General features: G+C 44.2%; 1 protein-coding gene across 1 annotated transcript in view; it reads right to left on the bottom strand.

Annotated features, from left to right (window-relative positions):
* Positions 1-16,648, bottom strand: part of NR5A2 (nuclear receptor subfamily 5 group A member 2) — an 85,933-nt gene extending 69,285 nt beyond the window's left edge. Inside the window, exons 1-4 of the mRNA XM_075509230.1 lie at positions 16,280-16,648; positions 13,717-13,835; positions 12,279-12,420; positions 8,912-9,558 (exon numbers count right to left, since the gene is read on the bottom strand). Coding sequence (XP_075365345.1) covers positions 8,912-9,558; positions 12,279-12,420; positions 13,717-13,835; positions 16,280-16,361 — 990 coding nt within the window. The 5' untranslated portion in view covers positions 16,362-16,648. The remainder of the gene's footprint in view (positions 1-8,911; positions 9,559-12,278; positions 12,421-13,716; positions 13,836-16,279) is intronic.
* Between the last annotated feature and the right edge of the window lie 1,123 nt (positions 16,649-17,771).

Below are 17,771 nucleotides of genomic sequence, written 5' to 3'. Positions count from 1 at the left end.
AGGTCGTACACGTCTGGAGCCCCGCGTTCGGTGCTGAGCCCATGGCATGCCTCGCCCTGCCCTGCAGCGGGGTTTGAGTGCCATGCAGGTGCGGAGACACGGGCAGCAGAGTGGCTGCCCAGGGGACAGCGTCCAGCCTCGTGCGGCACCTGAGGCTGCCCGCCCGTACCCCTTTTACACAGCAAAGAGTCAGTCTCGGATCAGGGAGAAGGAATGTGTGAGAGAGACAGAGCCACGGCCCTTGAGTTAGCTGCTTTTTTAGGGTTTGCTCCCGCAGCTATTTGCTGATGTCCTGTGTAGGGCCCGCCTCCTCTTCCTGATGCAGGGCCCTGAGGGCACCTGAGGGCACCTGCAGGCCCCAATGGTCCCACCTGGCCCCAACCCACAGCGCCATTTAAGCTTCAGCCAAAGCCTTGGGCTGCCTCACAGGTAAGGCTCCCTCACTGCCTGGCTGTGCCCTTGCCTTGTCCCTTCAGATCATATCTTGTCCCTGGGTGTGAGGCCCCGAGTGGGGGTGGTGGGGTGGGCCAACCCTGCCAGCACCCCGGGGCCTGCTCTGGTTTGGGCATGGGGGCGGCAGACCCATGCCCCTCAGTCAGGCTGAGGTGGTGGGGCCTACAGTGCCTGTAGGTTCCCGTGGCATGTGGAGAGCAAATGTTTCAAATAAATTTTATAACGTGGTAAGACAATGTGGTGTGATTTAGCCAACATTAACTCTGAATAAAACTGTGCTTTTTATTCAGAATTGAAATAAAACTTGATAATTAAGAGGTTTCTTATTAGGAAAAAAAAAAAATCAGAAAACACTTAAAGTCTGTCCTAAAGATAGTGATGTTACATTTCAGTTTGCTTTTAACTGCTCTTTCCAGCCAGGTGTGTGAAAAGTGGGAGAGGTTAAATAGCTACTTTATATGTCACTTTACTAAAAGATCGGTACTGTACTCATTTAATAGAGTACCAGAGTTTGGACATTGCCACTCTCTTCATATTGGTTGTAATGGAGTTCAAACCAAATGTTTATCATTCATTTGGATATTTTCTGAATTGCACTCAGGTTTAAACTAATTTTTGAAATATTATTTCCTCTTGTACTAAAACTCACCCTTTCTTGAGGTTGCTATTTTTGCATTTTGGCTTATGGGGGCTGGGGAAATAAGCAACTGAATTTTATTTCCAGCACATTAAATTTTTTTTTGCTTCCTTTTATAAGTAGTCTTGTAACTTGAGGCTATGAAATAGAGCAAACCATGATAGCTTCAATGCGTGACAAAAAAAAAAATTAAATCTATAGCTAAGTTTTTGGCTAGCATAAAATGACATGCTTCCCTGGCAATAGATGGGTTGTTCTATTTTAGAAGCCTGAAAATCTACTTGTTAATGCATACTGGCCACAGTTTGGAAGTAGAGAGATACCAGATAGATGTTTAAGTGCAGTCTGCCTCTTGATTTTACTCTCTCTATTTGAAACTCCATTTTATAATAATTTTAAAATTGGAAATGGAAAAGACTTAAGTCCTCTAGTATGTTCCTGTGCCTGTATAGCTGTATAGTACATCCAACCTGTTCTGAGTGATCTTACAATTTGCAGCACAATTTGAAAGGTCTCAGCTTTAGGCCTTCTCTCCAATAATGAGTCTGATGACTGAATGTTGCGGAAAGCACCTCATTGGTGCTACTACAGGTAGAACACAGTTCCTCACTCTCCAAGGTCTTTGTTTTGTTCAGATATTGTGCTTCTACATGGCTGCCATATGATTGTATTTGTTGCTTCATCAGGCTATGAATATTCAGATCTCTTAATCTTTCTTCATAAATCACACTTTCCTCTGCTTTCCTTGTCATTTGTCAGCATTGTCCAGCCTTAGAGCTGAGTGGATTATGTGAGCTATTGACTCCACAGTACTGTATATACAAAGATGATCACCCCTTGATCTGGAGCAGCTTACCTCTACATATAAAAGTATAGAATAGCATCCATTTATATTATAGGGCTTCCAGGGCTGATAGGAAGTCTGTAAGTGACTTCAGTATGGCTAGGATTTCATCCTTACTGTAGGTGATCCTAAAGGCTACAGGTTAACAGAAGAACATCCTTAAATCTGAACAGCCTTGATAGATTTATAGAGGCAAACTTTCACTGTAACTGGGAACCATCCTATACAACAGAAATATCACACAGGTATCGTACACAAGTGCTGGACCTGAATGATACAGGTATCGTACAAAAACTCTGGATCTGAATGAAACAAATTCTCTTCCTGTAGTTTCCAAGATTTACTGCCTGGTTGTAAAAAATGTCGTAATTTGCAGGGGGAAAAATGGCTTTTTTTGTGGCAGAAACTTGCAAAAAATGGAGTTGTTTGCAAGTGAAGATCTATCATTCTACCAATAAAACTGTGACTTTCTTAAGCAAAACCAGGAAACATAGCTATGATTTTCCAGGAGACTGGAATTGTTTAATTTTTAATGTGCAAAGCTCTCTCCATCATTTGGCAAAAAGAGCAAATCCTCATAGCAGAAAATAACACTTAAAAATAGCAGTCTGGAAATACGATAGATTACGTTAACATGGCTGAGTGTTCACTGTTCAGTTTCTTACCCACTACAGCAGTCATTATTAGAATTCACTGTGATATCACTTTGGACTAGCCACAGCATGCAAGATCTAAAGAGCACTATTTTTTTCATCTTGCCCTACAGCAATGGGATATATGTTTGGTAATACACCCAAGTAATCTTTCTACTGTCACTGCTGACAATTGTCAAACTTAAATTGGAAACTTAACACTTTGGAGGAAAAAATTAAACTGTAAAGTTAAACTTCTGTTTTGTGTAACAAATGCTTCCAACTCACAGGTGAACATGCAAGTGTGGCTCTTCCCTCCAATCAAGGTTGCAGTGTCTGCTTCAGGCCGTGCAGCAGCAGTGGCTGTAGCTATATAATTCCCCATCTTGATACTACAGCCTGTTATATGTCTGCTTGTCACTAGCATTCGGATGGGCTGGACAGCTTTTGGAATTGTTACTCGCTCAAATTTTCTCTAATAATAAGTTTATTGCATCATGCCTATTCATGGGAACCTGGGTAAGTCTGCTACAGTGAACTGGTGACTGCAGATCCACTCAAGTGTAGAAGTGGCAGTCTTTCAAAAAAACCCCTACATGGAGCATGGTTCTTAGTCTCAGCATGATGCTGAACATTGGGTATTAGATGGAAAAATAACTAAATCCAGAGTGACTGACCTCAGCCTCCTGCTATCAGAGGTGATATCATATGGCAGAGTGAAACTAAAGTATCCAGCTCTGACATGAATGGGCACAGGAGAATGTCATCTTTCTTCTTACCCCTAGAAAAAGGGCCAAAGGCTTGGCACTGTGCAAACTGTTTAGAAAGGCTGCAAAATGACATGCCCACATGCTGAAATACAGCATTTAGTCACATCCTTTGTTCAGAGGACAGCTGGAAGAAGATCATGAAGTTAACTTCTAACAGAGTGTTCCCCTACAAGGTCCAGCTAGGTGGCAGGTATAATGCCATGCTTCATTGAGCCCTGGTTTCTCTGCTGAGGCTTCTTTCTATAGCAATGATTTTACTATATGTGAAATTAAATGAATTATTCTAAAGCAAAGAGTTATTTGGCTGTGTAAAAGAAATACTTTTCTCTTTCCCTGACATTTTTTAAATATTTGAGAAATATTTTTTCAGATCCAGATACACTTAAGCCAGACTAAAAATCAACAGCTACACATGACAACATATTAACTAATCCGATTACTGATATTAAGGGAAGTCCTGCACCTCAGTTTCTGGCAGCTTCCCTGATTGAAAGAACATTGCAGAAGTTTTATTTCATCAGCTACGTTAGTTACATTTCCTGTCCTGATAAACGCATACTACAAAGTCCAAAAGCACTTTAAGTTATCAAATCGCCTTTGATTACTTAAGTCTAATAATATATCAACCTTTCATCACCCTGAAGAAGAACTTTTAAGGTATTCCACTGCTGATTTTTTTTCTTAAAAAAAAAAACCCAACCAAAAAAACCCCACCGAACACCACCCTCTTTTTTTCCTGTTCTGTTAATTCAGTTTAATAATTGGATTTCTGTACTCTAATCCCTTATTTTCTATGTATTTCTTAATACTTAATTACATAGAGACTGAAATTTGAAATTAAAGCTGATGTATTGAGTATTATATTACTATATCTATCTAAACACATTTTACAGAAAAAAATTAAGACACCCCAGGAGTTCTGTTAATCCTATTCACACTAAGTTTGTACTGCTTTAAGAAATAATTTGAAACACTGCTAATATAGTTGTGCTTATGAGGAATATGTAATACAAAACTAGGCATCTGTTCACTTATTAGCTTCCAAAACATCTGTGTTACCAGGTACGGTAGAAGTTCTATAGACAGGGTCCTTTTGAGGTACGTGGTTAAGCCATTGTTTCTTTGAAGGCCACATTTGCAGCTAGTGTAAGCATGGACAAATTTATACTTATAGCAAGAAATCTGTCCCAGAACTGATACAGTCTGACATCAATGAATGGCCTAAATTTGCAAACTCAGTGAATACTTCTAGGATGAGCTTCTTTAACATGAAGCACACCGGCTCTTCCTGCAATCATTCACTAAATGGGTTTGTGCTCACATAGTACTTTGACCTATGACATCCTCACTAAAATGGCCAAATAAGTCAAGGTAATATTTTTTGTGAGTAACAAGTCCTTTAGTGCCTTTTTTGTAACTATCAACTTTTAGTTAATTTTCTGATCCTCAGCCAGGAGAAAGTATCCTGAGGACTGTTCTACGGTCCTGTTTTCTTCCTGCCCCAGGCAGAGACTGCTTTCTTTTATGGGTTCGGGAGTACTTGGCTTTGGAAGTAGTTGCTGAATTTTCCCTGATGCGGGCTGATGAGGAAAGACCAGTCCAGTGGAACTGTCTGCATCCTTTCTTGGGGCCAGGTAACCTTTGGACTCTAGAAACTCTTGCAATATTTTCTTTTTAGCTTTGTACAAAGACCTTTCACCTGACTAAGACAGCTGGCTACAAATCTAGCATCCCCAGGGCATTCCTGAGTTTTCTTAGCTGAGGATAAGAGGGATATATCTTACTTTTATATTTACTGAGCTTTCAACAACTCCAGAATAGCAAACAAAGGCCTTCTTTACTATTACTATTAGTATCATCATAAGTCTCCTGGAAGGTTATCTCCGTATTCTTATTTCATCTGTGTATAAAGATCTATATAGAAACATTTCTCATTATGAATAAGCAAGTAATATGTTATGTCAAAACCTAGCATTTATGATGTAATTACTAATTAAAAAGTATTCTGACTTCACAAGACAGATAGGTATGTTTGAGATTTTAGCAGGTGTTAAATTCAGTTACTGGATTGCCACTGGCTGCTTTGGATCTTACTCTGACATTATAACTAATCCTGACCAGTTTGCTTCATTAATATTTCCATTAATTTCTGATATCCAACATGAAGATGGGAGGATCTGCTCCTTAGCAAGTATGAGCATTAGCCTTAAATTATGTACTTCAATTCATACACAGGTCAAATTCTGTAAAATGCAGTGCATGCTGTAGCTAGTTCTGCCCAGTCAATATTTCTACCTTTTTTACATGCTTACATGTATAAGACATGTATAAGAGGTGGTGACAATGTGTAGAGCAACAAGTGAGAAGACTGTGATAAGCATAAGCTGATAAATGCTTCATGAAATAAAGATTTAAAACATGTTTGTTATCACTTGAGATCTCTTTAAAAAAATAAAATTTTCAGCCAAATGGAAAGAAAAAGAGAAAACTTAAAAACTGTAGTTCACTGGTATTTTTTTGTTATTTTCTCTAGGGTAAATGTGGCCTAAACCACTGATGGACTGGGACTGCATTTTTTTTATCATGTCCTCCTCCTTTTCAGTCCCTCTTGAACTCTGCTAGCTACAAATCTCTAGGTGTAGCAGAAAGGAAAATGTTTGCCCTTTTATATGAATTGGACACAAATGTGCAAGACCAAATATAGAAAGAAGTGAAAGGATACAGTAAAGAATTGCAAACATGCTGTTTAGTAATTCACAGCCACTTGTGCAAGGCATTGCTTATCATGACAAAATCGCGATGAATTTCATACAAACTACATTTGTAATTTTTTACTGTTTAATTATTTGAGTAATTTAAAATTTTAGTCCCAGAGATCTGCTAATGCACCTGTCTTATCTGAAGACATCTCAGGATTCAGTTGTTAAGTTCAGACAAGTAGGAATAATAGGAAAATATCTTCTCAAGCAAATACATACTTCTCAACTGTGTATAGATAGGGAACAAAGTTAGCTGTTCTGAAAATCTAGTTGCACCTTTATTACAAGTACCTTTTCCCTTCCTTCAGCATTTAAAATCTCTCTGTCATATCCTTAGGTGGGTTTTTTCCCCTCCCCCACAGGTATTCATGTTCTGTGGAGCAATTTGAAATAGCTGCTTTTGCTACCTTAATCAGAAGGAGCTGAAACCATGGAAGAAAGTTGTGCTCAGGAAAGGTTTGGAAACCTCTCCTCTCAGCTGCAAAGAAAGATGGTGTTATGTGGTGCTGTTAACAACGTAGAGTCTGAGTTAAACATGTTTTGAGCACCTCACTTTTTTGAAGTTGAGAAGCTTAAAGTTCTTAGTGTTATGTGTAGTCTGGTCCCTAAATATTGGATGTGGATGGATTTCCAAGTGTGCTGTTATTGTTCTGGAATGCTGTGCAGTTTAGTTGATCTTGTCCAATTAAAAAAAAAAAAAAAATCATCTGGATATGCCAGAAGGTATGAAACTGTCTGAACTATAAGTTTCTAAGACGTAAAGCGTACAAATACTAAGACAAAACCATTCCTTCTAAAAATGTGTGACAGTCGGTTCACTAGCCAAAGGCTGTATGTAGTGAATTTCTAGAATATATGTATTTCCAGAAGTCTGTATATACATGGTAGTGTGTATATATACATTCAGAGCTAGGAGAAGTTGGTCAGCATTTTCATGAAACAAATTTCTGCATCTTTTGTGTCCATACTAGTAAGCATATGTTGGTTGAAGACTATCATCCAGGCTGAGGTTGGAGGTGAAGACCATCTCTAAAACTATTCCCAGTATAGCATGTTGAATGCTTCTAAAATCTGCCTATAGATTAAGCCGTGGAACCATAAAAAGTAAATGTTGCTTGAATATCTTTTCATATTCTGACTTTAATCATAACTGGAATTTTAAGGCAGATCATAACTTAAAAATTCTTACACTGAAGAGTATCTTGTTCTGCAAGTCTTGGTGATTTTTAACATTCCAGACTAAAGTACTCCCCAGTGTATGGGTAGAAAGATCTGGTCCCTGATATTTAGGACATAGTTTATTGGAAATGTAACATGTTTGCAATTTTAATTTTTAAATTATTTAAAATGGGTAGCATGGATTATAGCTTACAGTAAAATTGTAAAAAACTTAGCAAACAAAGATGTGACAGTCTTTTCCTCTTTAATCATTTTCTTTTTTGCCTCTGAGTAAACTTCCTCCCTTCTTTCTCTTTATATAGACTGAGTTTTTAATGGTTCCTGCAACCATTCTCTTGAAAAATTGGAGAGAAGCTGGAGTTGTGTATGCAACATATACAGCATGTTTTTCTTGTAAGCAGGCTTTTTTTCATGTGCCTGCATTGTGATGGTTATGACAAATACTGTTGTGGCAAGCATCCTGACTGCAGCTTTTTAATGGTATCTCCCTTCTGTGCTCTTGATTCATGTAGATTCAATCCTCAGTGGACTTCTACAGTAATTGTTGTATTTGGATATTGTATTATTTTCCTTTAGCTTGACAGTAGTCAGCAAGAAATTATGGATGATCGCAAAACTTTACAGATTTCAGCAGCAAATAGTTGTGGCAAAAACATCTCTGTGTTTCACACAGAGATTCATTAACTAGCAATATAATAGGGAAATTCAGATGTGATTTGAGTTCATCATCTTGAGGTTTTTCTGAGACAAAAGATCTTTTATTCATTCCAGAACTAATTTCTGTATCAAGAGAGTGGTTAAAAACTGTAGGTTATCTCTATTGTCTGATCCCAAATTTCTGGCTTAAAATTTCAGACCTGACCACAAGAGACCACAAAATTGCCTTAACAAAAAGTCCAAGAAATGTAAATGGGGGAACTTCTAGCCACCAGGGAGCTGTGCATGAGGCTTTATTGGGTGGTCCAACAAAATTAAGAGCCTAAAGGTCATTGTGGCCAGCCTAGATTAAAGGAATCCCCCACGTATCAGTGGTGAGGAGAACCAAAAGGAGTCCTTAAGGTATCTTCTTCCTCCTTGCTTTCTGTTCTGTGTATACCCTGCCCAGGATTCAGCCTTCATGGTTAACTACACACATGAGAATGCACAAAATAATATCCCAGTAAGAAAGTGAATATTCCAAATGTGGACTTACATAAGGAGTGTACTGAGATGGACAGAAATGGTGTTCCCCCATATGTTAAATGAGGTAATAAAATAATTACATAAATGAATGTAGAACGGTGTAACAGGCGTGATTACAACTCTAAATACAAGCCAGACAGTGACAATACTGACAGGGAAGGAGTAAAATTTATGCGAGGCCCTATGGAGGTTAATAACAGTTGTGATAAATAGTAAAGTACAGAAGAGCTGAACTGAAACTTGAATCTTTTTGCTACAGCTAATTACAGGCTCAGGTGGAAGACAACTACAAGTTTCTCCTCACAATAGTCTGCCTACTTAAAGCCAAATAAATTAAGAATGAGATGCTTGGGGGGAAAAAAAAGATAAACCGTACTTTCTTGCTTGAAGTACAACATTGTAACAAATGGTATTTTTTTCTTGATTGAATGATAATATAATGTAAGATTACCTACCTTAAGTTCTCTAAAAAAGATGCTACTCCTAGCCCACTCAACGATAGAGAAGAGGGTTTGGTCAGCCATTTTACACATAAGCCCAAATGTGTTGAGCTTGTCGTGTTTGCTTCTGTTGGCTTGCTCTTGCTGCAGATATGCCATGATCTTAGCTTGGACTTGTGGCTCATCTGGCTCACATTTCAGGAGTTCCAATATCAGATGTGGAATACTTGCTGGTGAGCTAGTTTGATAACTATCCATGTATGAGTAGCCCATTATTGACTCTGGTGAACTAGTGTAAGGGTCAGGGTACTCGGACTTGATAGCACGGCTTGGAAAATGGCCATAGGTTTGGTAACCTTGCAAGCTGCCATGGGGTGGCATTGTCATACTAATTGGAGAGGTTACAAAGGGACTTCTGTCATAGTCTGTAGGAGGCAAGGCAGTATGGTTCAGAGGTAGGCCTTTGGAGGCAGAATGGATGTTCTGGATGGCAGAGGATATTGTCAGGTCAGTTGGCATTGCTTGGATCACCTGAGTCATGGCTTCCAGTTTAAGTCCATTTGCTCGGATAAGAGCTTTCTTCTGCTGCTTCAATGCCCTGTCTCTCTTGTACATTGGTCCAAACTTGTTTCGACCGCCACGCATTCGGTCAGCTCGCACAGCTGTCAGGGGAGAGGAGGAAGTAAATCATAATTAAAACTTGGAATCAACATTCTTTAATGAAACATACATTAGGACAGAGCAGAAATGTAAAAGTATAACTCCTTTCTTTTTTTTTTTTTTTCAAATTCAAAGTAGCACTTTTATTCCTAAAGAAAAAGATTTATTTTGACTTAACAAATGTCACTTTTTTCTAGTAATTTAAATATCACATGCATGTATTACTAACATAGAAGGACTTCTCTTTACATTGATTAGGACACAGGGACAAACACAATGGTTGGCTACAGGAATTTCACACCTGCTATGGGATCATGTGGAGATCTCAATGTATATTTGGTTTTATGTCAAGCTACTATGTCATTAAGAAACAAGGGCTGATGTCCAGAATTTGTCTGAGACGTATCCAGCGGACCACACTGTCTCATTATAATCATTCCATTACTGCCTTCCACCGCAGCAAAACATCTGAAATGTAAATTGTGAAATGTTCAGTAGTCACAAAGGGGAATACGTTTTTCTTGGCAAAAAGGAAATATTTCCTTTTGATTATTCTGTTCAGGTTGGTGTAAAACTTTAAGAGATTTCTAGTTAGCTGAACAGCTCTACAGAAATGTTTAGCTGCAGTTGGAATGTGCACAGAGAAAGCTGTCAGCTTGCTGCCTTCCACACGAAAGGTGGAAGCGAAACAGAAACTATTGACACTGTTCTGGCTTGTAATATTTCTGGAATTAGAAATAATTAAAACAAATCAACCTCAACAGCTGCCTTAGGAGTCATACTGGTGGTCTCTGTCACAGCAGTGTCTGTCACCATGGTATATATGTAATGGACTAGCAAGGAGCTCTCACCAAGCCCACCTTGCCCAACGGCAATTAGATTGAAAGAGGAACCTTTGACAGCCTGGTGACATGTTGAGACTGCTGAGATTGCTGGAGGTTAAGTTCTTGAGCTTTTTATCTTAGGGATTAGTAGAACATTAAAAATTTATTATGAATCCTAGATACGCATAATACTGTACATTATCATAAGGACTTTAACGTTTAATGATTTTTTTGGTCCATGGTAATTTATGAACTAGACTTTAAGGCTATATATATATCGCTCTCAGGGAAATACACATATAAATGTCACAAGTATTTACAATTATGGAAGCACGTGTTCTTCCAATTTTCTAAACAAAGGAAAAGAAGTTGTGTGGATGTGTGGATAAGGAAGCTGAAGTACATTTTCTAGAGTATCTTTAAAACTACAGGCACTTTGCTTAAATTTGTAGTAAAAATGCTGCTGCTAATATTGCTGTTGAATGTTGATTTTGAGCAAAATGCAGGAAATTAAAGTAATTAAATCACCATGCTGATAAATGTAATTAACTTTAAATCTCTATACATAGTATCCTCTCAGGTATTCTACAAATAAAAACTGTGAGCCAAATTTGATCAGCAAATGCTTTTGTATAACTCCTGTAGAAACTAAGGTGAACTGCATGTAGTCACAGAAGACAAAACTGAGAGGAGTTAAAAGTAGGAGTAGATAAATGTATTATTTTATCCTTATTCTTAATGTCAACAATGAGAAAAGGATTCCAAATGTCCTGTTACTGTACTATTTGAATTTGGAAGAACACGCAGTGATTCAGGTTGTTTAGTACAGTACATTGACTGCTAGCTCAGTCTTGTGGGCAAATAGAATAGTATTGAATCCATCAAACTGCAGGAGGCTGATTTTTCTGTTTATCTTCAGTTATATCAACAGCTTTCCTTTGCCAGACTCAGGTGATTGGGTCTTATCCTTTATGGTTCCCTTAATGGTTTATGGTTTCCCTCGTTGGCCTGATTTTTCCTGGTTAAAGAATCTAGGGTGAATGCCATTTCAGTACAATTGTAAGAATAAGGAATTTAGGAGCTTGTCCTTGGTCAAGCAGAAATGCCATTTGCTGTGAAATCTGAATTTTAATATTTTGTATATCAAAGTTAGAATGAACTGTGTATGATTCTCAGATTCGAGTCGATAATTTTTCATTTGGTTCTGTCAAAGGGTATTGTACACTTTTCATTGTTTGTACATGAGAAAGTGAAAAGAAGTCCAAAAGTATACTTCAAAACACCTCATTCTCCTTCATTTGTAATAGCATCTCAGGTGTAGCATCACAAAAATATAGGACACAACTTTAGAGATTATTTTGTTCCTTAATCTCAAAGGTAAGTTGGTGAGAGAAAAACCCTTATTTTATCTGTTTCTCTGTTCTCTGCCTTATTGTCAGAAGAATATATATAAAAAAGACAACCCTAGGTAAAATATAAATAAAATCAGATCGCTCTCCATAGCAATGACTAATTTTTTTTTTCTAATCTGGACACTTCTTACATATTTTATGTTTAATCTAAATTAAGTCTTTTTTAAAAGCTGAAAAACTGTTCTATCTAGATGCATTCATTCACAAACTCTAAAATACTGAAATATCAAATTATATACATATATGAAAAAATAGATTGTGGTTTTGACTAGTTGTTAGTGATTTACCATTTACTCATTAGATTTTTGTTTATAAAGCAACAATTTAATTGAGCATACAAAGTCACTTTTTACTATAATTTCAAAAACATGATAAATATGTAGCATTTTTTTTTATAAAATAGCATGTAATAACATATGTAATCCTATCATTTTCAAAGTTAATCTATAGTATAGTTGACAATAGCAACATGACTATAGCTCTTACCTTCCAATTTCATTCCAACACTTAGACATTTTTGAAATCGACAGTAAGGGCATCGTTTTCTCTGTGTTTTGTCAATCTGGCAATTCTGATTTTCTATACATGTGTACCTTTTGTTATTCTGGACTGTTCGCTTAAAGAATCCCTGTATGATAGATATAAAAGTTAGCCTGTTTTGCGTGAATAGCATGTTTCAGCATTTTATTTTATGGAAATAATTGTAACATATTTTTCAGACACCACTCAAGCACTTATGAAGTTACATAGTTTATTTTAAATTACAGTGAGATGTACCCAGGAGAAAAACACCAGACTCCAGAGGAGTTTTCTTGTGTTAGTGCTATGTTTTAAAGACTTATGTCAAAGCCTGGTAAAACTGGCTATAGTCTCCTGTGCCCCAACAGTGGTAGCAGAAATAGTGAGGCTGACCAGTTCCTTTTGTAGTCTTTAATCATAGCAAAATTATTAAAGTCTTCCTTTTAAAGTAGTTTTACATGAAATAAGTAAGGACACGGTTGCAAAGATAACAGAAATACAGAGTACCTCTGGCTACTGTACATCCCAGTGGTGCATGCTGGAGGCATAATAAGTGCTTGTTGTTCATTTCTCATTGATTACTTTGTAATGAAAATATAATGTGCTAAGTTAATTTTTCCATGCAACTAAATATTTTAAATTGCATTTTTCTGGCAAAGCAGTTTCCTTTACAGTGCATTACTTAAATAACCGTAAAGAACTTTAAAAAAAATTTACATGACAAATTTGACGTCATAAATTCATAAGTATTTAAACTCTTTAGTATAGTAGAACCATACAGATACATTTATCTTCCAATATGGTAAGTTGCATTTGTAAATATTTTATTCTCAAAATTAATGGATATCTAAACCAAATCATACATTAGTTACTTGACTTTGTGTCAAGTGAGCTCTGACAGTTATAGTTTGTATGAAAAAAGTGCGTGGTCATTATAGTCACAGAAATTTACACTGTAATATTGAAGGATGAAAAAATCTTAAGAAAGCTGCATTAGATTTTGCAAAGCTGATCTGTATTGAGGACACTTTTCCTACTTTATCTTCCAGGAACAGAAATACTCTGAATGTATATAAATCAACTAAAATCAATATTTAGGACAGTTAGGAATGAAAGTTGTTCTAGAACTATATCACTTCACAACAGCAAAATACTTAGAAGCAACGATAAAACTACAATGCAAAACAGTCCAAGTTGTTTCCATTTGTGCAAATGAGGTCTCTCCAAGAGACTTCTAAATCCTAAAGCTTTTTGGTGGTTAATTTTTTTATGTGAATGTAACAAGAAACATATCAGAAATAAGTCGAATTATTACACATCTGTTTTCTTTAATTATATATTTTTCTGTTTATATTTGAAACTTTTTTGCTGTACTTGTGTTTGTATGAAGTAATTAGTACAGAACCTTGCAGCTTTCACAGGTCAGAAGTCCATAATGGTACCCAGACACTTTATCTCCACAGACTGGACACAGTTCCTCAAGGTCTTCATCATAAGAGTAATTCACCATTTTAAACTGAGACACTGGGGAAAAGAGAAATAGCACATTCAATTAGAATTTACATTAATAACTCAAAATTTCTGCAACTGTTCTCATCTAGAGAGAAAGCTCACTTATATACACCACTGCAAAGGGTGGGGGGTATTTTTAAAAGCACAGCTTGCATTGAGACATTCAACTTTTCATCAACAGCAAATCTGCATGATACTTAGCAAGTGGAAGAAAAACCACCAGCTCCTCGGTTTTGTGTTCTAAATATGTGTATTTACAGAGTGTCCTTAAACTAGTCCTTAGTTTATGGAATCGCCAACTAAATGAATTGATTTAAATCTGAAAATGAGCTGGGGCCAGCTTTAAAAAAGCAGAATGAAAACATTGTCACTTGTCTGTTTACAGTAACTCAGTTCGTTTCCTTTAAAGTTTTCTTTCAGCATCAGCCTGCAAATACTTACTCAGCCTGAACTTGTATCTTACAGACTTTTGCGCCGCGTTCAATGCAAGTTACTTACTGGCAAAACCAGCTTAAAACAACGGCCTCCGCGCCCCCCAGACCCGTTGTCTCGGGGTGGCCGCCGCCCCTCCGAGCCAGCGGGCCCTCCCGCCCGGCCCCAGCCGACGGGGTGCGCGCTGCACGCCCAGCGCCCCCGGGCTTCGCGGCCAGCGCTCCCGCGGCGACGGGGAAGACGCTTGTAGCCCCCGCCGGCGCGGCTCTCCGCGGGTCGGCGGAGGGACAGCGGGTCGGGACCGCCGTCCTCGGGGGATGCGGTCGGGCTCTGCCCAGCCGGCGCCCCCGGTACCGGGGGCTGGCGGGGAAACCGCGCGCCGGGGCCGCCGAAGTTTCTGCCGCCCGGGGAAAAGGCGGGGAGGAGCCGGCCGTCGGGAGGGGACGAGGGGGGTCACACAAGCTGAATGAAGGCACAGACAGCGGTCACTCGAGCCGGGCTCCCCCCACAAAAAGCCCAGTCAGCCGCTCTGGTTATTCCCAAAAAGAAACCGCGCCGCTCACCGCGGGGCGCTTTCCTTCCCCTTCCCTCCTGCTAAACCTCCGATCTGCTCGGCAAGCGCAGCGGCAGCGGAGGGCTCCTGAACACGGCGAGAGGCGCCGGGCATCGCAGCGGCACCGCTTAGGATGTCGCCTCTTTATCGGTAACCCCGCGGCTGCCACGGTTCGGGGGCAGCGGGGCGGTCAGAGTCCGCCCGAAGCCCCCGGACCGGGCGCCCGGCTGGGAGCGCGGGACCTGCGCGCCCCTCCGCCCCGGCGCTCGGGGGAGCTGCCGGCGTGCGCGGGGGGCATTGACCCGCCAGCACACGGCCGGGAAAACGTTTCCAGAGCGACCTCGGCACGGCCGGGAATCGCCGCCTGCCAGCGGCGTGGGGCGGACAGGGGGCGGCCGCAGGCGGAGGAGGAGGAGGGTCCGGCCCTCCCCTCTGCGGCCGCGGCTCCAGGGCCCGGCGCTGGGACGAAGTTCCCCCTCCTCGCAGGAAAAACCAAGTGGGAAAGCAGGGGTTTTCCGAGCGCCGTGCCCTGGCGCGGAGCCTCCTCCGCGGGCGAGGAGCGGGGCGGACGGGCCGCCCCAGCACCTCCGGGGCCCCCGGCCCACCCCGCCCCCGCTTCCCAGCAGGCTCCCGGGAGAAGAGGGGATAATTTCGAAAGAGCAGTCGGGACGGGAGTTTCTGCCCCGGGACAGGCGCGCAGGGCGGGGCGGGCAGTGCCCGCGTACCGGGCTGCCGGCTCCAAGGCAGGGAGCCGACCCCCCCGCCGCAGCTCTCGGACGGGGTCTCCACCGCCTCCCTCCGCGCAGCGCCCCGGCCCGGAGCAGGGCACCGGGAACGGCCCCGTCTCGCCCCGCAGAGGCATTTCCAGCACCGTCCCAGCTCGGGCATCCTTCTGCCTTCCCGGGTACCCCGCAAGGGCGCAAATCCGCCGCGGCGTCGGGGCTCTCTGCTGCAAAGTTTCGCGCCGCTGCCACCTGCGCTGTGCCTGCGGGCGCCGCACCCGCGGGGCAGAGCCCTCGGGGCCCCGTTTCGGGACTGTGTGGCACAAGGGGTGCTCGGCAGACTTCCCCGCGTAACTCCCTCTGCCATAAACTTCGAGCCAGTTTTGCGCGGACTGGGGACGAAAGCGAGCCCCCGCGGATCTGCAGCGGGGCCGGTGTCCCGGGCAGTGACCGGCGGGGCGTCTGCACCCCGGGGAAAGGCTCCCGCCGGCCAGATGCTTGGCGGTTCTACGGCCGCGGTTACACCTCCTGGCCGGGGCCTTGCCGTCGCCTCGGAGCTGGTGCCCCGGCCCCCGGTGCCCGCCCGAGCCACGCTGGAAGTCGGCTCGCGAAGGCAGGGACGCGGAGCGGGCGGCGGCGGGGGAGCTCGCAGCAGCAGCCGTAAACTTTTTTGGCAGGACGAAGGGGCGATTTGCCGAGGGGGGCCCGAGCGTGCGCGGAGGGGGAGCGCCGTGCCTTTTCCCTCTTACCTTGCATGTTTTCCGGCATCTGCCCCTGTTCCCCATTCGACCGGGCGAGTCCCAGGGCCTCCGTCTCCACTTTGGGCAGCATGACAAGGCGGCTGCGGGCCGGGCTGGGGGCTCCGTGTCCGTCCGCGACACCAGCACCTGGACACGGCAGCACAGATTTAGCTGGAGCAAGGGACGCTCGGCGGCCGCTGCCTCTTCCTCCTCCTCCTCCTCTTCCCTCCCTCTGCTCCACGCCAGCCCTTGCCCTGCTGCAGCGGGAGCACCGAGCCGCCCCGGCCGCCGGGAAGCGCCGCCGGGTGCCCGCGGCTGGGGGAGCCGAGGAGCGGTAGTCGGGCTGCAGGCGGCGGGGGCGGAGAGGAGAGGAGGAGGAGGAAGACCGGGAGCCCGCAGCAGCTCCGCCCGGGGCTCAGCGCGGCGGCAGCCCGGCGCCCCGATCCATGCGGAGCGACAGAGTGCACAGGAGCGCTCTGCCGCCGCTGGTGCTGCTGGACAGGGTTCCCACCCCCGTCCCCCTCCTCTCTTCCTCCCTCCTCCTCCTCCCCCTCTTCCCCCCGCCACAAGTGCGGAGGTGCCGAGTCGGGACCTCCAGCCCCGGGCCCGCGGGGAGGCGCTCCCGGAGCCCGGGGGCTGCGGGGCGCGGGGGGCTCCGGCGAGGGGGGGGCCCGACACCGCCCTTGCAGCCAATAAGGCAGAGGCGGGATGAGCAACACCCCCCGCGCACACACACGCACCACACACACGCCCAGGAGCACACACACTTGCCCAGCGCGCTCACCCCCTGCCCGCTTGTTAAAGCGGGCTGCGGGGTGGGGGCCTGGGCTGCAGCCACCCCTCCCCGCCCCAGCGGAGCCCGCCGGGCCACCAGACCCGCCGAGCCGGGCTGCGCCTGCCCTCCCTCCCGCGGCGTGCCGCCTTGCCGGCGGGCAGCCCCGCTCCAGCTCCCTTGAGGCCGGCGGGGCAATCCCCCCGCCCGGCCAGCTGCGGCTGCGGGACCCCTGGCCCTCGCCTTCCCTCCGGGCGGGCGGGGGTAGGCAGCGGTCACCCCTGCGCTTGGAGAACCCCAGCCCTTGCGGCCACGTTGCCGCCGCGCAGCCCTGGAGCCTGAGAAATGCGGGCGGGAGCCGCGCTCGAGCTCGCTGTACCTATTCTGGCTTTTTGGGTCTCCCTCCCCTAAACCTCTTGCGAAATCTGTCGGTGCCAGCTGCATCGTTTGCACAAAAGCCAATGCCCCGGCACAGCCATCGGTTGAGCAAGAGCCTCCCTTCCCCGGCTCACGGTGCAGCAAGCGGCACTCGTTTCCAAGTTGTCCCAAAGAACTCGTTTCTCGCAAGCGGGTGCCTCAGCGGCGAGAGCCGGGCGGCCCCGCGGCGCGGCGTGGCGGGGGACCCGGGGCCGGCGGGGTGCCGAGCCGCCCGGCGAGCCGCGCCGGGCCGAGGGTCTGCCCGCCCCCGCTGCCCTTCCCGCCCCTTCCACGCCGGGAGGGCCCGGGGGG

The sequence above is a fragment of the Mycteria americana genome, chromosome 7 (assembly GCF_035582795.1).
Source record: "Mycteria americana isolate JAX WOST 10 ecotype Jacksonville Zoo and Gardens chromosome 7, USCA_MyAme_1.0, whole genome shotgun sequence".
Lineage (NCBI taxonomy): Eukaryota > Metazoa > Chordata > Aves > Ciconiiformes > Ciconiidae > Mycteria > Mycteria americana.
This window is presented reverse-complemented; position numbering and strand designations above follow the sequence as displayed.